This window comes from Nipponia nippon, unplaced genomic scaffold (assembly GCF_047370975.1).
Source record: "Nipponia nippon isolate SJK-2023a ecotype South Korea unplaced genomic scaffold, ASM4737097v1 scaffold_5, whole genome shotgun sequence".
Taxonomy (NCBI): Eukaryota; Metazoa; Chordata; class Aves; order Pelecaniformes; family Threskiornithidae; genus Nipponia; species Nipponia nippon.
In genome coordinates, this window is record NW_028262369.1 from 99492735 (window position 1) to 99518306 (window position 25572).

Sequence of the window (25572 nt, forward strand, 5' to 3'; positions counted from 1 at the left end):
TGTATTTAGGGCTGTGTGGGAGGCACCTTATGAAACATTCATGTTTATACAGCTGGCAAAAAGCTGTTAATGACAGACTGAGACTCACTGCACTCTGTGAAGGGGAACGTGGTCAAAGTAAGTTAGAAATTTTAATAAAAGTGAATTGATCTGGTATACAAAAATAATTTTCCCAGTTACTTCAGCCTGTAAATCCTCAGTGGTTTCTCACACCTCCTCTCTCTCTCATTGGGGACTAGCTTTGAACCTTGTGTTGGACATTTGTTTCCAGGTGCCCGTGCTTCCCAGCTGCCCGAATCCTCGTGCCGTCGGTGCTGCTGCCTGTCTGGTAGCCTCTCCTCTCCATCATCCCCCCATCACGGACACGCAGCAGGCCTCCTCTTCCTCCTGGAAATGGGCAGGTTTCCCGATTTCAAGATTTCTAAACTTGAGTGAATCTTATTTATGTTATACAGACTGTTAGTGCCAAAATGGATCATCTCCTGGCGGGAGAGGCTCTGATGCCCTTTGCCAGCAGGATCACTGGGCTTTCAGTTTGCCGGTCCTCCCACGCTGCCAGAGGGGTCACCTGGACGCCGAGATACACTGGCGGGTGAAGGCCTTGAATCGCGCTTTTTGGGTAAGGTTTCACGAAAAGCAAGTCAAACGCAAATGAGTTCCAGAGGCTATTGCTGTACAGAGGGTCAAAACCGCAACCTGTCCCGGTGCTTAGAAACAGAATGAAGTACAGCATGAGACAAAATTGCTGGCACCTATGGCCCCGAAGCTCGGGAAGGTATTGTACAGTAAATAAAAACTCAATCAAATTAGGGAGGAGCGGTGTGAAGGACCACCAGGAGCCCATGCGGACCCGTCAGCAAGGCCAGGCCGCAGAATGAGGCAGGAATAGCGGAGGACCGAGGAGCGTGACATTGGAGCACTGTACGAGCGTACCAGCAAGGCGAGAGCCCGATAAGGAGCGAGGTGGGTTTTTCCACGCAGAGGAAAAGCAAATAACAGATGAGTCAAAGTTTTTTGTTTCATGTTTGTCTTTAGTATTCACTAAAACTTTTGACTTACCAGCAGCGGAAGCACTCCCAAAGTATTTATGGATCAGACATGCTAATAAGCTTATTGATAGACAGCCAGGTAATGTTTATATAGAAAAATTAAATCCATCTCTCAGCTTCTTCCACACTGGCTTCAAGGATTGTGGCCATCTCTGAGTCCCACCTTGCGTCCCCATTGCAATTGCAAGTTATTTAAAATACGAGCCCGGAGGTGAGTTCAAGTCCTTTGAAAGGTGTCAGCGCTGTCTTTTACCTGCGGGTTTGGGCTAGGAAGGGCTGGTCCTGATGGGGACATGCAGCTCTCTGTGGGGTGACTCAGCTCTTTCCATCGGGGGAAAAACCTGCAGGCAACAGGGACTGGAAAATCTTAGACCTCTCCTAGTTGGAGGCTAGGGCCAACTGTATGGGATTCAACAAGGCTCAGTACTGGGTCCTGCACTTGGGGCACAACAACCCCATGCAATGCTACAGGCTGGGGGAGGAGTGGCTGGGAGCTGCCTGGCGGAAAAGGACCTGAGGGTGTTGGTTGACAGCCGCTGAACATGAGCCAACAGTGTGCCCAGGTGGCCAAGAGGGCCAATGGCATCCTGGCTTGTGTCAGGAACAGTGTGGCCAGCAGGACCAGGGCAGGGATCGTCCCCCTGTGCTGGGCACTGGTGAGGCCGCCCCTCGAGTGCTGTGCTCAGCGCTGGGCCCCTCACCCCAAGGCGGCCATGGAGGGGCTGGAGCGTGGCCAGAGCAGGGCAGCGAGGCTGGGGCAGGGGCTGGAGCCCAAGGCTGGGGAGGAGCGGCTGGGGGAGCTGGGGGGGCTCAGCCTGGAGAAGAGGAGGCTGAGGGGAGCCCTCATCGCTCTCTGCAGCTGCCTGAAAGGAGGCTGGAGCCGGGGGGGGGTCGGTCTCTTCTCCCCAGGAACAAGCGATGGGACGAGAGGGAACGGCCTCAAGCTGCGCCAGGGCAGGTTTAGGTTGGATATTAGGAAAAACTTCTTCACCGAGAGGGTGGTCAAGCATTGGCCCAGGCTGCCCAGGGCAGTGGTTGAGTCCCCATCCCTGGAGGTATTTAAAGAACAGATAGATGTGGTGCTCGAGGACATGGCATAGTGATGGACTTGGCAGTGCTGGGTTAACGGTTGGACTCGATGATCTTAAGGGTCTTTTCCAACCTTAACGATTCTATGATTCTATTTGGATCATTTTTTGCACCATTTGGGCAGCCCTGGCTTGTGAAGGCCGGTCTTTCTGTTAGCGCTGCAGAGGGATGCAGTTGATCACTGCCAAGTCGTTTGAAGTCAATGATCTTCACAATGCTGTTAAAAAGTAGTGTAAAAGCTATGTAGAAAAGGTGTTTTGGACAGTAAATTCTAAGTGATATTTTTGAAGAAGTGCTCTATAAGGAAATTGCTTGCTATGCTCATTTTAGCTTATGAACCCCAGTACAGGTGGGGTAATCCGTAATTGGCAGCGTGCACTCACTGATTGTTGCCTCTTTTACCCTTTATGCAGTCTGAATACTTAAGAAGCAGATTTTTTTTTTTTTTTTAGTCCTCTAGATGAAGGGATTCTGTGTTGTATTTATGCTCTCTGGTTGAAGGCTGTGTGTGTATATATGCTTTACATAAAGATTTTGGTATGGAAACTTGAATACAGATTTGGTATTTCATAAAATATTCTGAACAGTTTGCTTTGAAGTGTGCTGCACTAATGAAGTATGCTGTACTTCCTAGAAAGAGGGTAAGGCAGAACAGAAAAATTTGGTGAAATGACAATATCAATATTTGGAAAAACAATAAAATTGTTTTGTTTGCTTTGGATAAATAACAGATCATTCAGCAGAAATATTTATAGTGGCTTTGTGCATTTAGAAAGCCACCTTTGGTGACATACCTGGTGTTAGAAAGCTTTTGACATCGTCTTTAGATTCTCAAATCTATTCAGTGCTAGCAAAAATTCAGTTTTCTATGAAAAGTTTGATCAAATTGAGTATTTGCAGAAGGTCTTAATTTGCTAAATATTCCTGTTATCTGCGGTATCGTGATGTTTACTTGGTTCTTATTTTAATATTTTACATATTGTTTGGAAAATGGAAAGTGTTGTTCTTCCTCACTTGAATACGGTTGGATCGTTGTGTGCTTTGCATCTGCTGGGTTTGAGAGGGCTGAGGGCTGTTTCTTCCAGAGTCTCTGGGTTCAAAACTTGTTTATTCAAATATGGGAGAGAAAATGCAAGAAGAGATGGTCCTGGGTATGGATTCAAGCTACACCCCTGAAAATGTCAGTGTATATGTGGCTGTTAATTCGTAAGCCGTGTGCATCTTCTCTAAAGATTTAATAAGCTGAGGTTGCTGCATTTTAACCGTAGCAGAATTAAATATGTTTCTCCATCACAGATATGGGCAGGCTATGATTGAAACGTAATCTGATAATACTTCGCTTTGAATAAAACCGTGAGAGTGGAAAGGCTGTTCAGGAAATTTCTGATTAGTTTTGTAATAAACTTCAGGACAGGAAAATCTCTTGGAAGGTCTATCTTGATCGTCCTTAGTAAACAACAGAAGAACACAGAATCTTGTAACGAAAATTAGTTTTGCGGACGACGGAATATATAACTCATGCTTTCAAGCAGAATAAACAAGTTTTCAGGCTGAGTTTAATCCGAGTCCCTGTGATGGTACGCTGCAGAAGAGCTGGGATTTCTAAGGAATTTGCAGTGAGTTTACGCTGGAGCATAGCATCTTCTGCAGCTGCCTTCCTGTTATTTGGCCTTTGAATACGAAACACTTCACTGTTGATATTCCACACGTTTTAGGGAGATACAATTTTGATATTTGGCTTACTACAAAGAGAGGGAGCAAATTTACTGTTATAATAATGACTGCTAATAATGAGCTGCTAAATTATTATTTTTTTCCCCTAAATAATTTTTTTTTAATGAAAAGTTTCTGATTTCTGCAGGAGAAAATTGTCACTGAGATATTTTTAGCCAATCCCAAATTAATTCAGCAGAAAATAAAAATGTTTTGGTATGCTGCCTTACTATTTCAGAGGCGTTTAGTTTGGGTGCCTCATTGTGCTCTGCCTCTTGGTGCTCCTCCAGCTGTCGTGCTATGTGGCAGGTTGTGGCACGAGGTGCCCGGCGTCCCTTTTCCCGGCATCCCCTCTCCCTGCCCGTGCCGGGGCTGCAGTGGGTCAGTCTGGACGTGAACCGCACGGCTCCCTGCCCGGGCAGGCAGGTGATGTATGTGCTGATGCTGTATCACGGAGAGGTGGTCCTGGTCTTCTGGATAGGGTCTGTAACGTCCTTGGAGCTAGTACAGGGCCTTAAATACAGCTCTGGAGGCAGAAAAACCCCAAAGAATTCCTCTTTGCTTCCAGAAGTTGATCAAACTGAAGGATGGAGCAGGGACAAACTTCCTTCGCCTTCTCGTTGCTCCTTTTCCTCCTCAGAGACATTCACCCCTCTTTTGAGGAATTCCTTTGTTTCCGTTGATGTTGTATTTCTCAGGGAGAAGGACATTGGCCAAGCTCCTTTCTGTGCTTCTTCCCTCTTTTTTCCGTGGTTTCGGCATCGTGCTGACTCTCTTTGCCTGCTCCCTGCTGCTGTTCAGATAAATTTGTGCCCTCTGCCTCTTCCAGCAAAAAGGAGGCAGAATTTATTTCCATAAACAGCCTTTGCAGCTTGAGGGACTAGCTCTTCAAATTGCAGTCTCTGAGGAGTCCCATCATTTCTCCAGAAAGTGATGATATAGCAGAGTTTAATTACCAGCCATTAATCCCAGATATTTTATGTTCGTATTATGCATTACATAAATATACCTTATGAAATGTTCCGAGAGGAATTTAGTGGCATATATAACGTATAATTGTGCGTGTACGTGTGCAGCAAGTCTGCAGGTGCGGCGTCGCTGTGGAGAGGTGCAGCGGTGCGCTGAGAGGCAGCTAACGGTGCGGCGTGGCTGCCTTCTCCTACCGAACGGTGCGGCGTGGCTGCCTTCTCCTACCTTATTTCCAGTGGTACTTCTGAATGGGTTTTACTGCAAGCTGTATTCTCCAAGATAAAATTCTGCCTATTAGGGAATATATGTAGCAGCGTAGTCATTACTTCCTTTCCCAAAGCCAGGTGAGAGGAATCAGCAGCTCTGCTCAGACATGAAAAAAGGGATCTAACAGCATCTCAAGCACGCCCGTGGTGCTGGTGCCGGTGCTACGGCCTGTTCGGCTCCCGGGAGGATGCTGCCGACCCCGATACACATTCACCACCGAGCCTGTCATCCTTAGGACATCATGTCAGACACGAGTCGCCACGTTTAAGGTTTAAGCATCTACCTGATAGCAATTTCATCTTCGCATGTAATCACAGCGAGAGCTAATGGTTTCCTCCTGTTGCAGCATACAAAGGTGCTACTTCTGATCAAAGGGAACGATAAAAAATACGTCAGATAATACTGTAAAATGTTCTTCGCCCAACTGAAGCATAAACTAGAACTGCAGAAACAAAATTTCTGTGCCCAGAGTCTGTAATATTTATTTTTAAAAGGCCTTTTATGTAACTTTCTGCTAGGTTGTTCTAGCAAGCCCTGATGTCTGATTTCCTTGGAAAAATCATAGATTATTTTTTTCATAAAAAGTCACTTGGCCTACTTCCTGTGCGTTTTGTAGAAAAGGGTTTATTCTTCTAGCATCTTAATTTTTTGGTTGCAAAAATAAATGATGTAATTACTCTTCAGCTAGTAGAGAAGTCTTCACAAGTGACAGTCTTTCAAGATATGAAGCGTCGAATGTTTCAAAGTAATTCTGATACTGACGATGAAAAGTGAATGCGGTAGCAGAAAAATAAAACCAAGATTCCTTTGCTGAGATAAAACGGTGATGTTGGAATGTGGCCTACAAGTACGGAGGTTGACAGGCGCGGTGAGCATCGGTCGCTGCCCGGCACAGCCCGGGCGGTCCCAGCAGGGCTGGGGCCACGGGAGGGCTGAGTTCATGACAGCAGCAAGTAGCGGTTCTTGCTAAAGACAAATTCATCAGTGTTAATTAATCAGCCTCAGTCGAGAGGCTGATTTAAAGTGGGAATGTAAAATTAGTTAAAAATTCAGGTGTTGGTTGATACAGCGTCTCAGTGAGAAGTGGCTGGGAGGGGAACTGGCCTCTGCTGGTCAGCCGCAGGCGGAGGCTGGGGAAGGCGACCGATGAGGGTTCTGTCATCCTTGGGTGGGCTTTTGCTTTGGAATGATGGTGATAATTCTTTGTGTACGTGGGATGTTTCTTTTCATATACTGTTTTCTGAAAAGGCAGTCTGTATCTTGTTTATTTTTGTGTGCTTATATGAGATGATACTATAATCTTCCGTAAAATTCAAAATCAACTGTATAAATATTTCTCAAACCTAATCTCTAATAATATGTAAAAGATACTCTGTCAGGGTTGGGATATGTTGGATATTTTTCAGGATGGACGTTTTTTTTTTTTTTCCACTGAAGATTGATTGATTTATTTACTTACAGGGATGGGATCATGCTGTCACATGCCTGGTAGTTAAAGCTAAATAAAAGATAAAAAAAGTTGCTTAGAATTAGTTTAATATACCTGTTCTTCAAATAGCTGTAAAAGTGTTTTCCAGACCTTCTCCGTCTGCAGCATCTCACGGAGAATCGGCTGCTATGCTTTGCAATCCTGGTGTAAATCTCTTGGGAATAGTCATTTACGGACGTTGTGATTGCAAACAAAAGCTGCAAGTGGACAAATCTGAGTTTTTGAATCATCTTAGAAAGGATCTAGATATAAACTCAGATCCAGATAGAGGTAAAGCCTCACGGTGGAGCATAGCGAAAACTGTGATGTGTTATTACTTTTTTTTCACATTCCTTGCTGAATGCCGAAAGCTGTGGATCGCTGTTGGTGAGGAATCAAACGGCCGCCCGCACGCTCAGAGTTGGCCTTTTGCTCTCCTGTCTTACAGCTGTTATTTCTCGAAACCAAGAAGGACCTGGAGAGATGGGAAAGGCTGTGTTCATTCCGAAGGACGACCAGGAGAAGATGAAAGAGCTGTTCAAAATCAACCAGTTTAACCTTATGGCCAGTGACCTGATTGCCCTGAACCGAAGTTTGCCCGACGTGAGATTAGACGGGTGAGTCCCCGCGGTGCCGGTGCCTCGGTGCCACCGCCGAGCCGCGGCGCGGGCTGCCCGTGCCTCCCGCCCCTGTCAAGGCGCGAGATGCAGCGCTGGCTCCAGGTTAATTAACGGCCGTTATTAGCGGTGATTGCCCAAGGAAGCTACTCGAGAACGCCGGGGCTCACCGGTTCTAGGTCCGGCTTCTAATGCAGACTTTCTTAGGAAGGCAGTTACTGCATCCCAAACGTTATTATCCTGTACAATTTATTTTGTCAACAGCTGAAAATTGTCAACTTACAGCCATCAGTTTACATTGCGGCACGTAACAAAAGGCTCTCTAGTTTGTCTTGTCACCTGGAATAATTTAAATATTTTTTTATTCAGGGAAAACTGTATTTCTAAGGTTTTAAAATGATAAAAATATCAATGTCTACTCTAAAAATTTTCATAATTATGCTGTTGGCATTTAAAAATTGACATTTTAATGCTGATATAGAGAAAATACTACCAATACAAAAAAATACCTGCAGGATGTAGTTTTCTTTTAGCTTTATCCATAGACATTTCCAGAATAATCAGAATTTTATAGAACATCTTTCAAAATGTTTTACAATAACGTAAAAACCGAAGGGGGTTTTGTGGTTGGGGTTTTGTTTTGAAGTCTAGTGACTGAATCGTTCTTTTTGAGTGAAGCCTGAAGTTTGTGTGGCGACTTTGAGACTGTGGAATAGCTTGGGGGAGTGTTTCACCGAGTCCGTTGAATTACTTTTAATGGAAATTACAGGTTAATTTTTCCAGTCACAGCGGTGGGCTTCTGTTTAGACATGTATTTGATGTGAAAGTACAGATGTGCATGTTTATCTCCATTTAAACAGGGATTCTTGTTGCTATCTAAAGATCCTGTAACAACTTATGGTACTTAAAAGAAAAACCCCCACCAGTCTATGTCTGTTGTATGCATTGTTTTCGGCAGTCAGAGAATTCCCTCCTGTCTCCCAGTAGCGGTGTTAAAGCTAGCTGATGGAGTAGGCTGCCAAGCCCATTTTAACTTGAAACTTTTGCATAAAGGGACATCCTCCTAAGAATCTTTAACCGAAGTTGCCTGCGCGGAGCATTATCCAAACTTACGTGCTCTTGGAAGTAAGTTTTTTTCCACTTAATTTTTATAGAAACCTAGTGTTGATTGAATTTTCTCTTTTTCCAATTCAGTTTGCTTCCCTGTTCTTCTTCAGCTACATAAACGGTCTGATTCTTGTAACAAATAACAGTTTAGAGATATATAAGCGTAGCTAAATATATACAAGTGGTCAGGTCTTCTAAAATCTCCCATTACTTTTACTTTTTAAACTGAATTGTCACTTAGCTGAAATCCTGCTCATTATGCTTTGTTTGAAATTAAATTCTTCAGGTTCCCATGAAATATAAAATAATAAATACTTTGTTCTCTGGATTTGTAAATGCCTGCAAATAACAGAAGAGCTGCTTTAATAGTAGAGGTTGTTCACAGACCACACAGGATGCTTCTCCACAGCGTGCTCATTTGTAATTCGGTGGTGCCAAGGCTCCATGAAACGCCACCTCAGATCATCGCCAGCAAAGATGTATTTCACGAAACGGAGGCATCGGAAAAGCTTCATGGCTTATTGCTCGTTTGTGCTTTAGTGCTGGCCCTTTTCAAGAGTGCTGAGGGCGTCCGCGACGAGCTGGAGGAGCTGGCTTCGGCGCTGACGCGATGCCGGCAGGCGCGGGGCAGCTTGCGGCTCCGGGCAGCGAGGAGGACGCGATGCGCCGCGGGGCTGGCTGTTCCCTTGCTGCTGCCTCGCTGCGGCCTTGCACCGGGATGCTCTCGGCGGGTGGCCCCGCTTATATTTAAACTGCCCAGTTCGGCGTTACGTGCTCCTCTCCCGTGTAGCCTTTGCAGCCCACGGGGAAACCAGACGCGAGTGCTGCAGACGCCAGAGCTGGGGGGCACTTGCAAAAGCCCCCTGGTCTGTTCTGGAAAGCTTTGCCCTTTCCCTGGGAGCAAGCCGTGAAAAGAAAGTGCAGATTAGAGAAACAGGTAAAACGTTCAACTTAATGAATGGTTCTGCTCAGTCTAAGGGAGATGAGCTATTTAATCCTGAGAGAAATCTCTCTAAATGCATTTCCTCGATGAAAAGAAGTTTTGTATTCTTTGTTGAAAGGACAGAAAGTATTACGGGATGTGGAAAAAAAATCATTTTCTTTTCTCATTTTCCTCTTCAGACAGATGCTTTCTGTACATATTCTCTCTTTAGGGAGTATTAAGTTGTTCTGAAAGCCAATTTATAATGCTTTGCTATTAAGGAAGAATATGATTTTATGGTTAATATGTTTAGTGTATGGCAGAAAGACATATTTTTATTGACATGGGGGACAGAGGCATCCGATCTGTATTGGGTGCCTAACTTACCGTACCTGTCACGTTATAAATGCAAGCTTTTCTTTTGGAGCCCAGGAAGTTTTTGGTGGCAAAATTAGATAAATAGAAGAAAAGTAAAAAAAAAAAAAAGTTCTTGCTGGACATGCTGTCTAGTTGGCAATTCGTAATAACCTGTATACTTGGTATACTGCTGTGTTACAATTAATCATAAGGCACTGGCACAGGTTGCCCAGAGGAGCTGTGAACGCCCCATCGCTGGAGGTGTTCGAGGCCAGGCTGGATGGGGCTTGGAGCAGCCTGGTCTAGAGGAAGGTGTCCCTGCCCGTGGCTGGGGGCTGGAACCAGGTGATTTTTAGGGTCCCTTCCAACCCAAACTGTTCTATGGTTCTGTGATCATGAGATGCTGAAAAGATGAGCGTTATCAAGGTATAAATGTATTAAATCAGTGTATTGGCTGTGAAGCAGCCGCACGAAATGCAGCAGAAGACTCGAGGCCAGAGAGACGAAACCTTGCTGGCGGGTTGTCGGGGCAAGGTCGAGCAGTTGCGGGGCGGTAGGAGAAGGGGAGCAGGGGGAGGGCAGGCGGTGTCGGCGGCGGGGACGGGATCAGCCCCGCGGAGCGCCGCATCGCCGCTGAGTTATGTGCAGCTCGTGCGCTGGGAAATGGCCAAGACGCTCCCCATTTCTGTAATGGTGCCAGGGGATTAAAGGAATGAAGGGCGTTTATACGGGACTAATTAACGCTTGGCAGGACTTGACCTTTTTAATGTATCTATCACGTGTCAACATTTTGCTGCGTGAGTGGCGTTGTTGCGTTTCTCTGAACGTATGCCATGCCGTTAAGTCGCAGTCTCCGTTCTGGCAGCCCGGGCGAGTGATGAAAAGGATTCACGTGCCGTCGGGGCTGCGCCGGGGTCTGCGGGGGCGGAGGGCAGTCGCAGTGCTGGCAGCAGCCCTGAGCGCTGCTCCCCTTCTCTATCCTGCCCAAGATGTCCCTGGCAGATGCAGGCGCGGGCTGGTTTAAGATTGAGATGTTGGAAAAGCGGCTGAATGCCTTTTTCTCAGTGCTGTCCTCTTCCTGCTCCCTGTGGTGTCAAGTATAGGCTTAAAGCAGAAAATGATGTGTCCGACTTCCCACACCTTGTCTGCAATGAAAATAAAACCTCAGCTTACCCATTACTCCTATGTTTAGAAGGTTTTATGATTTCCAGCTGTGGTTTAACCCTTAATGCAAAGTGTCGTCTCCTGGTGAGGTTTCCCACTGCCTTTATAGCTCTATGAGAATTATTTAGATTTGTGCATTATAATATTATGTCCATGTAGCAAATGAATGCCTACAAATAGACATAAGAATTCTGATAAGAAACAAACAGCCCAAGAAAAAGTAGAGTCTTATTGTAATTTCTCATTCTAGAAATTCATTTTTCAGTTACACTACAGTACATTTGTTGGCAGAGTCATTGAGAAGAGGGCAGTGAAAGGGAAGTAGTACACTGACATGGTAGCTTTTTCATTGTTGTGGGGTGTATATATATATTATATATATATTTTTATATATATTATATTATATATATAAAAAATTAATCCATTCTCATTCTGTTCCCGTTCTGGCCTTCCTCATTCCTTTTCCCTCTTCAGTCCTCATGGCACTTTTTATTCACGTGGACAATTTTATCCTGGCCTCTTGATGTGGGTGTCCAGTTTTCTCTTGCTTTGCCCAGGCTGTTGCTGTCCCCATAGCCGTTTGCGTGTACTTCTGGGAGTCAATCTACAGTGTGAAGACTTGGAGTAAGGACCAAAGATGCTCGTCAGTCCTTTTCACTCTCCTCCACACTTGGTACTCGTATCCCACAGCGGCAGATAGTGGCAGCGCTCTTGTTTTTTGGGATCGTTGCTGCTGCTGCGCCTCCAAATGATCAAAGCGGTACTGTGGCAAATGCAGGGAGGTGCGGGTAAGTGTCATAACAGTCTAAATAAGAAACACGTATTTAAAAGGAAAAAAAATATGAGGGAATCTTATTTTTTTTTCACATTAATAGACGAAAGAGCTCCTGAAACCTTTTATGACTCTCTATTTTTTTCCCTAAGGAAAAATGTTAGAATTCTAAAAAAGAAAAATTCATTTTATGAGTTGCAGGAAGGCAGGGATGGCTGGGTTGGTTGCTGGCTAATGAGAAATTCCCTTTACAGTTTTGTGAAATAAGACACCTATCTCTTGTCTCATCCTTCTCCCAAAGAGGGATGCCTGTGGATAGACCTGGTGTGATGTCCTGACCTCCATGAGGTCAATGGGAGCTTGCTCTGACTGCTGTAGGAAGGAGTTCCCTCATCAGGCGAACACAAAACCCACTGCCCCCGCGCTGTAGCGGGACGGTCCGGCTGAGTCCCATCCCGCCTCTGCTCCGGTGTTGATGTCGTCATTCCAGCGGATGAATGCCACTGTCACACTAGCAGTTTGGCTTGCTTCCCATCGTGTCTGGTGTTGTCTACCAAAGAATGTCCCTCGGCTGCCTGAGTTCTGTTGGTAATGGCCAACTTGAAGATTTTAATCAGTGTCAGGTCTAATTTGAAGTAGCTGTTGATTAAACCTTAAACACAATTTAATTCAACATAGAAATGTGTAATTTTGTTCCTAAGTATTTTCTCCAGCAAGGGAAGAAATCCATCTTCAATCTTTTCTGGATGAGTAAGGTTGCAAGTGCTATGCTACAAATTGCTAAACCATTATAATTGGATTTTCGTACTGAAATTTAGGTTAAAGTTAGCTGTTGCGTTGTATTTGCCTGTGTGTGTATGTGCTTATGAGCATACATTTCTGATCGGAAACAAACTTGCATTACGATTTTCTAAATAGCAGTCGTGGGTTGAACTCGGCGCAATGGTTTTGTGTTGGCTTCGTCAAAGCAAAAGCCTTGACAGGCGGTCCCAGGATGGGGGAAAAAGGCTCTGGAAGAAGCGGCGATCCCTGCCTGTGGGAATTTCCTCTGTGAAACACCTGTGAAACCCCTTTATTACCTTAAATTCTGTGTTACAGGGCAGGAAGGGTTGATTAGATTTTTTTTTTTTTTTTTTTTTGCAAGACCACTATTTGTTCTTCATCCAGTTTAGCCCTGATAAGGGAGGGTAAATTGTTTCATTTTGTGATGTTCACACCTAATCCGTTTGTCTTGCACCAGAAAGTGTTGTATTAGTTCTTTTTCCAGCTCTAAGTCGTGGTGGATAAAGTACTGAAGAGTTCCTTTGTTGCCAGGTTTATCTCCTTCCAGCTTCGTATAATTAAAAGCTAATTTATTTTTTAAGATTTTACTGCGTATATACAGTTACGCATACAGAAACTATAAACTGCCCATGAACGAGAAAGCTCAGGGAGAAATCAGTAATTAGTGTTGGCTAGAAATTACTTTGAAATGACAGTTTAGAAATTATTCCACCTTGTTTGACGGGAAAAAGCACCCAGGGTGACTGCTGGTAGGGAGAGAAAGTACATACAGGTAATCTGTGTAAGATCGAAGCCAATTCCCAATGTATAAATTAGCTAAACACCGTTAAGATTAAAAAAAGAAAACTAATTCTCCAGCAACGAGAAAAATATGTTCATGAGTCAACAGATGGCTTCTAAACTGGTTTTGTGAGCCTTTCATCTGTACTTCCATACAACAAAAGGAACAATTAAAATGTGTTGCTGCTTCCCCTGTGCTGCCGTTTCTCCCGTGAAAGCCGGGGTCGGTGCCGCTTCCAGCGCCGCTGTAGCTGCAGTGCCGGTCCCCGTTCAGCCTGCGAGCTGGAGCGGAGGCAGGACCTGTCCCGAGAGCATCCCTCAGTTCAGATCGGCTCCGCTAAGCTCAGGAAGGGAGAGGAGATCTTTTTGGCCACATTTCCAGATAAACCTAAGTTGGCATTTGCAAAATGTGTCCTCGCTGTGGAGCATCTTGGTGTATTTTGGGGAATTCCACTTAGAATATCTTTTCTAACCATTTGGTAGCTGGTGTTTCTAAAGGCAGCTGTAATGAACCGCAGTAACTTCCCAGGCTTTTTATTCATTGCTCGTGTTGTGGCCATGCGCGTTGGAAGCCTAATGAGGTGCAGCTGTAGCTCAAGAATTGCTTATAGCCCTTTCTTTAGTAGCTTGCCGTCTTACTAACTTCTTCCTAATTGTTGAACTCTCAGTTTCCCCATACTGCCAAAGCAATAGCAGCTTCTTACAGAGAATAAGAATCTCTTCTTATGAGATTCTTACACACAGGGTTGCTCCTAAAATTAAAAATTTACTGCTGTCATAGCTTTGATAGAGGGTAACCAGTGCAAGGAGACCTCTGGTCTCTGCTTTGCGCTCGAGAGCTGTTGGACCGTGTCTTCGCAGTGGACTTCGGGTTGCGCCCAAGAGCCACGTACAGGACAGACCAGCAGTTTGCTTTGCTTGACGTTGTTACTGTTCAGTGAAAAATGCTGTTCTTCCAATTACTTCATTAGGTTGGCACTTAGTTATTTGTGGTCTTAACTAGGAATAAGCAATACGTGGGTAAGAACATTATCTCTGAATACGCATGTGCCAAGCGAAGCCTGCTGTAGGTGACCCAACAGCCACAGGTACAAAGGGAAGATTTTTGATTCAAACACCATCAGCAAAGCACCCATGTGTGCAAAGAGAAGAAAATGCGACTGCTTGGTGGAGGTATATTTGTACAACTCCTTTAAACAGAAGTGGCTTACTCTTGTTAATCTGAAAATGCATTAAACTTCTCTGCATCTGGAGGTGTACCAAAGGAGCAGGAGTGCTGCTAGGGAGAAGGGATTGCACCTGGAGGTTGTGTAAGTGGTTTTGGCTGTTGACCTAGTTAGTTCTTTATACTTAGTACTGGTGTTTATTTGTAGACATGAATGTAGACATTCGTACACGTGAATCTTTGAAGATGTCCTTTGTTCAGAGAACTTCCAGAGACACTGATTTCCAGAAAGATAAACCTACTTCTTGTTGACACGCTATTTCATGTGGACTGCAGTCTGCTTTGGAGTGGGGCAGGTAATATGAGGAGGTATGATTGTAAAACAGAAGTCAGCTCCTTACTTCATGTTAAAATAATTGAAAACAAATTTCAGTTCCTGGCAGCACTGCTGTCAGCTTGGGCTAGCAGCCGTACTAGAGAGGCCCCCAGAATATCACTCTACTAAGTATAAAGAATGATTTTATTTATAGAAAAATTGATCTAAAGAAGAGATTTTTATTTCCTTTATTTATGGTTTCAAGTGACTTTGAATACTAGAAATGCTTAAACAGTTCGTATAAAAGCAAGGAGACCCTTAGTGTTACGTGGCAGCTGTGGTTCTCATTCTTTTGTTCTAGTAATGAATTTGCAGCCTGTCTTGGAAGTCAGCCCTGATGGGACCTTGCCTCTCTCCCATCGTATCTTCTCCCAGAGAGCCTGCAGGACAGCTGGCATGCAGCTTTTCCCCCAGACCTCTGAAAACGGGGATGGCGAGGGTGCTTAGTTGAAGATTTTGATTTGCATGGCTTATCTTTTAAAAACGTGTGACTATTTCACATTTTTAAAGTATGTCAAGGTTATCCACATTGCAAGGATAAGCACCTTCCTAGTTTTCCCATAAATACCCTAAATAATGTAACAACGATAGGTTAAACTGGTAGGTATTTAGTTCTCGTGTGGTATGTGCTTTGGGAAAATATGTAGTATTTAAATGCAAAGGATGCCTATTTCTGTTAGATCGATCCTGTATCAGTTCTGCTTTTCCGTCGTTGGCTCGTCCCAGGACAGTCCCCCCGTGTACCCGCAGGCCGGTCCTGACCCTCGCTGGCAGCCGAGTCCACCCCGTGAAGTGGCTGTAACTCAATTTTCCGATTTAATAGTGCAAGGCTGTTCAGGCATGAAATTGCTTCCTTCATGTAGAGCTGTCCCCTTTGCCTGGCAAGTCAAGGCTCAGAAACGAGTGGTTACTGTGATTGCTGCTGTTGGCCCAACCAGTTGTTGCAAGGAACAAAGTTCAGCTTTTATACGTGCCTGGAAGGGAAATGTGGAAATGAGTCTCTAGATTCAACTGAGAAGTGAGAAGAGCCTGCAAAATAATATTCAGCAGCAAGAAAGAAACTAATCACAGCTTCTTTACTAAAACAAGAGTCCTTAATGATTAAACCATGTTGTTACCAGTTTGTTATTCTTTTTAAGAGGATGGGCAGTGAGACAAGCAAATGCCGTCTCAGCCACGCAGCCTGTTAGATGATGCTTCTGCAGCCAGGCCATCAATACAAGCTCACTCGTGCGGGCAGCTGAGCAGCAAGCACGGGCAGTCAAAGCACTGCAGATCCTTGGTTCAGATTCTGTCAGCAGGCACGTCGAGGGCTTTGGCATCGCAGGGTGTCTCCTATTAGCTCCAAGCAGAAATAAAGACCAGTTAAAAGGACCCGTCCGAGGCAGTCCTGGCCCTGCGGTAGAAGCTGTGGCCACCACCCAGGTGGGCGTCTGTTCTGCCGCATCTGGTCCCGGTGGATGTAACGCTGGGCAACTTCTGTTTTGGGGGATCTGTCCCACTCTGCTGGCGGTGTGGGCTTGTTTTTTGAAACTGCATGTGGCACATGGAGAAAATTCACTTTCTTGCAAAGGAGTAATCTGAAATAGTTGTGAGAATGTCAGGAAATAAGCCTGTGTGGGTAATTCGTGCTCCTGTTTTATGTCCTCCCTGATGGAAGCTGTCCTCCAACTTGGTTATACGCATTCATTCAGAGAAATGGGCTACTCTCTACCTTATCCCATAAACTCCATTAAAAATTCATGCATTGTTGTTGCAAGTAAGAAAGCAATACAAAAAAGTAATTTCCCAATAACGTATGTGGTAGTGTGTGAAGGCTGGAAAAAGCACTTTGAATTTTGAAATCTGTATTTGGAGACTTCCAGAAGCCTACTGACTTACTGCTCTTGACTTGCTTTATAGCACAGTACTAATCCTCCCGAGTTTACAAAAGGAGCTGATGGGCCGTCGGCTCAGACGGCAGGTGGGTGCGCGCAGCCGACGGCGCGGGAGCGGTGATTTGCCTGGCTGCCTGTGGAGGACCGGAGGGTCGCCGAGCCTTTGGCTGGCTTGTTGCAGTCGCTTTCTTAGCAGGAATTCAGGGAGGAAGTGCTGAACCCAGCACATCGCTTACCTGCTTTGCCAAGCTCAGCGCGGAGAAGTGTCTTAGACCTATCAGCAAGCGCTGAATGAAGAAGTAAGCACCTGCGGCAGGAAAGTGTGCCATTGCTCTTACCTTTGCTTCACGTGATGCTGACTTTCATCCCTTAGCAGGGGGCTCCAGAGCTATGTGAAAGCAGAAGCATGTGAAAACGGTTTCTTTCTTTCTTATATTGTTTATTGCAGATAAAAATAAGAGATTTTGGGGATTCAAAGTTAATACTTGTTAAAATATTTTGAAAAATATTTTAACAAGTTGGGGAAGGTTGAGGTTAGCTTGGCAAATTTCAAAGAAGATTTGGCAATGATATAATGAAAAATGGCACTGGAAATGGAAGGAAGTTAATGAGCAAAAACCATTCAAGAAAGCCTGATCTGATCTGAACTGTAATTTCCATTACAGATCTTTGATTTTTATTGGAAAAAGTGGAGAAAGTACAAAGGAGCATCTAGTATCGTCCTCTGAAAAAGATGTAGTGTCCTCTACACTGTGTTGTTTGCTTTTAATAATACGGTGCTGTATTATTGTTTCCCTCATCAAACATAAAAAGAACTTTGAATGTTTAGTAAATGACTGCTGAAGTAACTTCTAAAATATTAAAATGGAGTTTGGGGTTAAAGATCCCCAAGGAAGAGCTGATGTTCAAGGCTGTACCCGAAGCTTTATGAACAGCGATAGCTGAAGGTGTGAGTGAAGGGGTCTTTGCTCCTCCAAGCTGCAAACCTATTTATACTCTGTAATGACACACCAAAGAACGATTTTCATAAGTTATTTTCACATCCGTCATCTGCTGGATATTAAAATTGGTTAGCTTTAGAGTATTTTGATACAGTAAAATTCAGTAAGACAATGTAGGTGCAGTTCCGGAACAGTTCTACTCTCCTCTAAGTAAAATAAATTCCTGTTCAATTATTTTCTATTTACCTTTCATTTGCCTAAATTTCAGTTTAAAATATGAACTGGTGCAATTTAAGTACATTTGTTAAAGCAGAGTGTAAAGCTGTGTGCATTGAAATGCTGCAGCAGAGTCTGTTACAGGCTGATGCATTATTTCTCTGGGTCGACGGTGATGGCTCTCCGTGGAGCTGTCGGACGCGGACGCTTCTGCGGCTGCTGCGGAGCTGGGAGTTGCATGTGGCCGTGGCAGAGGGGAGGCACAACAGACCCAGCTTGAATTAGGGCTCTTCTGGCAGGGAATTCAAACACTCAAGCAGTTTTTTCTTCTGTTCCTAACACTGTACCATATATTTCCTTTTCACGCTTTCAATCTCCCTAAGCCACTTACAGATTTTATTTAAACTGGAGAGGAGGAGGCTATTTCAGGCAATAGGATTCTGGTAGTACAAGAGTTCTCGCTTACTTTAGAAATAAATTATTGCTTACTGGGGGTAGCTAACTTATACTCCAACATGTGATTTTTAGAAAGCAAAACCAAAAACTAAAAATGAGCCGTGGTGATCTGCACCTGGCACAGTTAACAGTTTTGAAGGGAAAGCTGGCGATGTGGAAGCATTCTCTCAATGTAGTTTTCTGTAAAAGCGCTGGCCAAAGGCCTGGCTTTGGCGAGGTCTGTAGGGTGTTTTCGCAGGTCTGCGGGCCACAGTTACGCCAGGGCTGCATTTGGCTTCCCGTGAGGTGCTTGGTGTTTCAAAACCACTTCAGCAAAGAGAGGTGGGGGTTTTGGTTGCCGCTGTTTGTGGAGGGGAACCAGAAACGGCCTTCCGTTACTGCTGAACATGGAATAAGCTGTTGTTTTGCCGGAATATTTTTTTAACTTAAGTGCACCTTACATGCTGTTCAAGATTAGAGGAAGATGGAAATACTTTGAGTATTTCTGTGGATGCCAACGCTACCTCACTGGAATAATGGGATGTGCAAGTGAGCTCTTGAAAGCCAGGTACAGCAGAGCACAAACAACATTCGTTGTGTGCTATTAGCATAGAATGAAGCATCGTCGTGTGCCTCGGCATGTAATCAATACGCATTGATATGATTTGGCATCCTGTGAGGTATCTGAACGCGATGGTGACGTGTTTCAGGTCTAGCGGGAGACAAAGAACCATGACTGGCTGCCCGCTTCGCTAAGCAGTGATGCATTCATCGCCGCAACGGTGAGTAATACCTCAGCATCGAGACCGTGCGTGCTGACTTGCTTTCAGGGGTACTGGCATGGGGGATAATGAGAAATGGCAGATTTCAGGCTCTCTGCATTTCATAATAACCAGAGGTATGCCTGATTTTCAGCTGTTGCACCACGAAGCTACGGAGTGATGTTGCAGAAGTGCTGTGAGTGAACACACAGGTAGATGCCCAGGATGCCAGCGCTGGTGATCGGTGCTGACGGGAACATCTCAGGCTGTTACTGAGTGTTTCCCGAGGGCATCCAGTGGCTCAGGAACTATCAGGCAGCTGAAGAGATCCTCCCGAGGCAGGAGGGCACATGGCTGCACGGGGACAGCACGCTGCAAGGTCCCAGGGACAGCCGCTTCTTCTGCGTCTTGGGCTGTGGTCCTTCATGTGGCAAAACTGGCGTTGCTGTGGGATGCTGCAGAGCCTTCTGAGAGGGAAAGGTGCTTTTCTTTAATTGGCAATCAAGAGTTTTCTAAATGCCTCGTTGCAGTGGGAGCGATGTGCTCCAGAAAATGCACCATTACAGAGCAGTTAAGCCACACCAGCCATCAGCTGTGAGATTTAGACACCAAAATAACCTAGAAGTAGTCTATCATGGTAAGCAGTTTCATAATCTTTTTCAGGGTGTATCTTGCCATCTGTTTTCATTGGGAAGGTGCTGGGAGGGGGAGGAAGGATGAAGGATGGTGACAGGCAATTACCGATGGTGTGGCAGCATCTACCCTTGTCCAGTGTCCGTCTGTTGAAACTATGGATCCTTTCAGGCCATCCCTCTGCTTGCTTTTCAGGGAAAACTTCTGCGGCACTAATCAATATACGATCTTGAACTTTTGGAAGGCTGTTGACAGTATGGTATAGCTGAGCTGGAGTGCTTTGTCACAAGGACAGCTTTCCAGATGAAATCCCCGAATTCAGGAGCATCAAGGTGTAGTTAAGGTTGTCCAACATCTACCACTTCCTCGCTCCAGTTGAGGTTGCCTTCGGTTCCTGCCTGCAGCCGCTGCCCTCCCCAGCCTCCGCCTCTGGTGACCGAGAGCCCAACATTAAAAATACCAGCGTTTAAGTCGTCCTAGAGATACTTGAGTTTCCCTGAGCTCATTTGAGAACTGGCAAAGGTTTTCCTAAGAATTGTCGTGTGAGATACTATTCCAAATCAGAACACATTTACATACATGGAGTAGTTTTAGTACGTGTGATAAGAGGTTTAAAGGTGAACTCTTCCATTTGTGTAAAGTTATTCTTGATCATTCTTGAAAAATTACATGTGCAAATGTGACACTAAATTAAGACAGTAAAACAACTGCAAGCTATAAAGTTCACTGGAAAGTAACCACACCTATAAAAAGATGAGTTTATTGATTTAATTTGCTTTATAACTTCTGATGTTTTGGCAGTTTGCTTAACTGCAGTGTTGTCATTTTTAACAGGCAGTTTTGCAGAGGATCTTGCTGCATAATGATGGATTCATCACTTCTGCTTACCCCACTTTTTGGTGCGGGTCTTTATGTGCATTACTGTGAAATTAGGAGTGAGTTTTTCTCACGTCTTGATACTGCTTTCCACTTATGAGCTATGACCTTGCCCCGTCTGTAACCGATAGCGGTGGAGGCAGGGTGCAGGCAGGAGGGGCAGCGGCTGCCTTGGACCGAGGGATGGTTTGTGGCTGCATTAGCTGGCGGCAGTCATCAGCGCTCAGGACACGCGATGCACGAGGGTCATCGCTGCGCTGAACTGCAGGGAGGAAGGAGGAGGTGCGTGCCCTGCTCCGTGGCCGTACTGCCTTTGGGGCTGATGGAAGACTTCGGCGGTGCCCGGCAGCTTTCCCCGGTCACCGCCTGGTGTAGCGTTCAGCTCACACCTGAGAATTAACGAGGTCGTAGGTAATATTCAAGACTGTCATGTTAGCTGGAAAGAAATACAGCAGCAGGTTGTGATATGACATAGCAGGTTTCTAAACTGGACTAATTTTAAAATGCAAGAATTCATCGGGAAAGAGAGAAGAACTAAGAAGCAAAATAGAAACAAGTGAAAAAAGAGAAGTTACATGTCACTAAGGCAAAGAAGTGAGGAGTTTCCTTACGTTTCTTTCAGATGTTATCTGCTTACTGCACATATTATTGCTTTTGCACAATCATAGATGCTTTACAATGCTGGAAATCATGATTCCAGTGGAATGTAGTATATTGCATCAGTATATTCAATAACATCGTTCATCATAAATAGTAAATACCTTTCTGTGAGGAGAGTGACTGTACTATCCCACAGAGATAAGTTAAGGTTTCATATGTGCCTATGCCTAGGTTTTTATGTATGTATAGATAAATAAAACTATCTACACACATGCTTATATAAATATATATAAACCTATATATGTTAGATACTTGAATAAATATACCGCCACTGTTGCACATGTAATATTAATCAGAACATAAATATGAACTAAAAGCAGAGGCAGAGATGCAGTGTGTGGCAAGTCAAGAGTTTATTAATTCAGCCCTGAGAAATGGTGCATTCGCCCCTCTTCTCTTCCCACCACCGCCGATGACTGCAGCCTGCAGCGTGCGCTGTTAGCTGTGTCTCAGTCTGTCTACACCGGGAATTTGGGACCCCCTCGGGGTACTCTGACCAACAGCTCCTCCATTTTGCTTGGTTTCCAGGCTGTTCCATGCTTCCCTTATCCTAACTTGGCTCTGAACCTCCCCTACAGCTCACCTGCCTCTCCTGGGAGCGAGGCCCCGAAGGCACGGCGTTCTGCCTTTGCACACACGTCAGCGACTGCTCCGCAGCAAAGGTGCCAGTCCTGCAACGGACTGGTTTCCAGTGCCCCATTGACACTGGAGTGTACAGTAAATCTGGTCGCATAGAGGAACCACACCAGTGATCTGCGTTACCAGCCTTTTCTTTATGGGTGTTAATCTTTTGTATTTTCACTAAAGCAAAGCAATAAAAGGTAATGACTAAATAATCATGAAAATCCCTCAAGTCATATAAACCACAAATATTTAACACAGTTCTATATATTCCCCAATGCATCGTATAAAAAATACTACATTATAAATTGTATATAATAGTTATATTCTCATTTTTTCCCTCCAAATACTTTGCTTTCATGCATGATCTTTTCCTTTGAGTTGCTTCCCTCAGAGCTTCAACACAATTCTGGAAGGGATAAAATCACAGCGCAGCCCTCCACGTTCACGTAATTTGCACACAGCCGATGGGAAGGTTGGTAAATAGGTAGAGTCTCACTCTGTTTCCATGTTACTGATCTTGGAAAATGTGTTTTTCTCACATTTAAGCAGCTGTATTTACTTCATGTGTATTCATAAAGTAACATCTGATGACTGCGTGAGAAAAACCAATGTTTCTGGGAAAGTATTTCCAGTGTCAGTGTATGTTGAACAATCAGTACGCATTGTAAATAGCGCAGGGTGGCGGAGAGCGAGTCCTTGGCTTTGATAGCATGTGAGTAGCAGATGACTTATTTATCACTTCTTTAGCATGTGGTGTATTTTTGAATTGGAAAAAACGCAGCGTGAGTCACTGTCATCATTTCAGTCAAGGGACGTGAAAGGTTTTTATCTTTCGTGCACTTATAAACGCTTTCAAGTGAGCAGAGCATTAGGTGGTGTCTGTTTGGGGCTGAAACACCGTTAGAGGTGGAAATCGGTGGCAACCGAGCCTTCCGTGGGGACGGACACTGGGCGCCGCGGGGCCCAGACCCCCGAGGCGTTACCCCCTCGCGGGATGCACTCCCCCAAGATGCTCAGCCCAGGAGACGGTCCCTGGGCGGGTACTCTGGGGCGTAGTGGGGATGCAAGAGCTGATCTACAGCGGAAAGCTGCGCGTTTGTTGCTGCGGCCGTTGAGGGAAAGCAGAGGAGCGAGAGCGGCCGTTGGCTCGCGGCGGCTGGGAAGGGGAGGTTTCGGCACGCTGGGTCTCTCCCGGCCATGCCCTTCTCCTGCTGGTCTTGCACGACTTCTAGCACCTCCCTGGCCATCTGTGTGCTGCGTTCATTCACTGACCCTGCAGAAAAACCGGCCCAGAGATGGGCTTGGGGGCATCTTAGTGAGGTGGATCAGCCCGCGAAGAGGCGTAACGAGCATCGGGTTCGGAGCATGGCCGTACGCAGCCAGGAGCGAGTGGGGGACAGGGTGCGAATTAGGCACATCTGTATGGGTTGTGATTGTTTTCCATTGCACGTCTTGTAAATGGCGAAGGGAATTACTTTAAGAGCAAGAACAGTGATTATACACCCACTGTAGGGTTGTATTATTACTGATCTTAGCTGTTTAACTTTTAAAGTGAATCAAATGCTCATGAAAATTGCTTTGAGTGAGTTTAGTGAAAATTAATTGCTGTCTCGCTTTCGCCGGAGAACAAAAGTGTGTTGGTAGAAGCATAACCTTCTCATCCAGAGCAGTCTCGGCCTCATGCCAGTCGGCATTTCAGTCTCTGTATCTCCTGCTTGCCTCCTTACTTCGTCTCCTTCATCTTTAACTACCGTGCTGGACGTGGCAGGTTCCCGGGGAGCGGTGCCGTTGCTGCGTGCTGGGAAATGCCGAAATAGGAGCCAGGACAACGGTGCGTGTGTAAGTAAGTGGAGCTCTGTGCCTCATCGGTGGGCCATGAAGTGGCAGCTCTCTGGTGTTAGGTGTGTAACAGTTGCGTCAACAAGCTAAGGATGTTTTTTGTTTAATTCAAGCAATAAAAGTTTTCACTGTGGGACTGATGGTTCTGGACTCGAGCCGTCCCAATGGCCCGTGCAGGAGTCAGCGGTGTTGCACACATGCATCAATTAACAAGCTCTCATGCCTTCTTGTCTGTGCCCAGTTTGCCAACTCCAGAGCGGTTGCTTTTTTAAAATTTGGTCCTTAAGTCACTGTCTCCCTGTGGTGAAAGCTTTCCCAGGGAGGGAGGAAGGAATGCTCTGTAAGAAATAAAACAGACCGCAACATGAAATATGCCTTGAGCTTCTGCCCTGAAATGTCCCTGACCTTTAAGGTGACGTTAACGCGTTGCTGCCCTCTGCTTCGTGTTTCTCTTGCCGCCCAGTCAGCATATTGCCCAAATAACTTAGGTTGTCGTAATCTGTGTTGTGCTCATGGCTTTAGAGGGAGCCCAAAAACTCGTACCTCTCTGATAGCTAAACCACAAATAATAAACAGCCCCAAAATATATCTACGAGTCTCAGCAGATCTCATTACTGGCGTCAGAGCTGGGATTGCGAGTGCCCATCGTTTGCGGTGCTGATGCCTAGTTAACATCTTGCCCTTGGCCTCTGTTCAGCAAAACCAGCTCTTCGCTAGTGCAAGTGGGTTTCCAGAGACTCCCAGGAAGCAGCAAAAAGGTAAATTTGTTGTGGAGCTTCTCCTCTTGGAGTGCCTGTCTGTTTTTCTGACTCTCTGGTTTTCTGCGTGTTGTGGAGGTGAGCACAGGGCACAGCTTGCCATCCAGACTGGACTCAACACTCCCCGTGGGGGGTTTAGTGCTGCTATCGCATCTAATAAAATACACGTATGCAATAATTTAATGCTGTGATGCGGACGAACTAAGAGCACTTACATGTTCTGCTGAAATCAAATGACCCAAATTAAAAAAAAAATAATAGATTTAGTGTAGCCTCTGGTGAGCAGAGGCGATATCAGCTAATCCCTGTACATCGCTTGGTGTACCTGGGGAACTATACGTAGCAGACCTACAGAACTAACTGGTTTGGCAGCTGCATAATCCTCCTCCAAAGAGGACAATCCCGCCGTGTAACTGGCTGCGAAACAGCGGAGGGATGTGCAGCAGAGTCTTTTGGTGTGGATGGAAGCAAAGGGAATGAAAAGAGAAGGATTCTTCCCTTTATGGCACAATAGCTGATGTAGGGTCGTTGTGAAAATTTTGAAGAAGGGCATAGAGTAAGGGTGCTGCTCATGGATTTTTCTGATCAGATTCCTGGTCGGTTAGATGGGTCTGCTGCGATACCTGGGGCACGCGACCTCTGCACGAGTGTCCTCAGCTCATCTGGCCCTTAGCTTCTCTGGCTGCCTTAAGATACCTCAGAGAATAATAAGAGTGGTAGTTAAGATGCTGAAGATCCTGGCAAATACTACGTGATGATAATCATTCTGTTCCTTAATATTCCATTTGCACTACCAAATTAGTGTTAAACTGCAAACAAGGAAATCCCGTTTTCTTCTTGTCTCATTTCACTGCTGACATCCATTTCTGAATATTTTAAAACATAATCTCGTGTAGTACTTCTTTCCAATTTCCAAAATTTTATCTGTTTTAAATGTAATTAAAATGATGGTTGTGAAATACGGCCAAGCAGAATTTATTCCAGCGTTGTGTATACTTTGAAGTATGATGTTAAGCTCTGGAAGACAACTCAGAATGCAAACAGCACTGAGCTTTCTGCTTTTCAGTTTTTGATATCGGACTTTCGGATGCCAGGGTTGACACGAGGCGCCTTCCAAGGACAATTACATGTGCGAGGAAGACTTTTGCTGTGCCTCAGAAACAAATAAATTCAAAATGTCCTTTTCGGACCTACTGTCCTGCTGGCTCGCCCTCCTTTGGACACCTCTGGGTAAACAGAGGGTGTCGTCATGGGTGGTAATTAGTAAAGGACTTTTATTTGTTTGTCTGAACTCTTGAATCTAACCTGTAATCGATGGATAGTTGTATAATTAATTAGGTCGCTGAAGTTGTGA

General features: G+C 45.1%; 1 protein-coding gene across 3 annotated transcripts in view; it reads left to right on the forward strand.

Annotated features, from left to right (window-relative positions):
* Positions 1–25572, forward strand: part of GALNT13 (polypeptide N-acetylgalactosaminyltransferase 13) — a 154300-nt gene that overhangs the window by 55255 nt on the left and 73473 nt on the right. For all 3 annotated transcript variants that reach the window (XM_087733433.1, XM_087733431.1, XM_087733432.1), the window contains one exon: positions 7004–7172. In XM_087733433.1, the coding sequence (XP_087589559.1) occupies positions 7004–7172 (169 nt within the window). The remainder of the gene's footprint in view (positions 1–7003; positions 7173–25572) is intronic.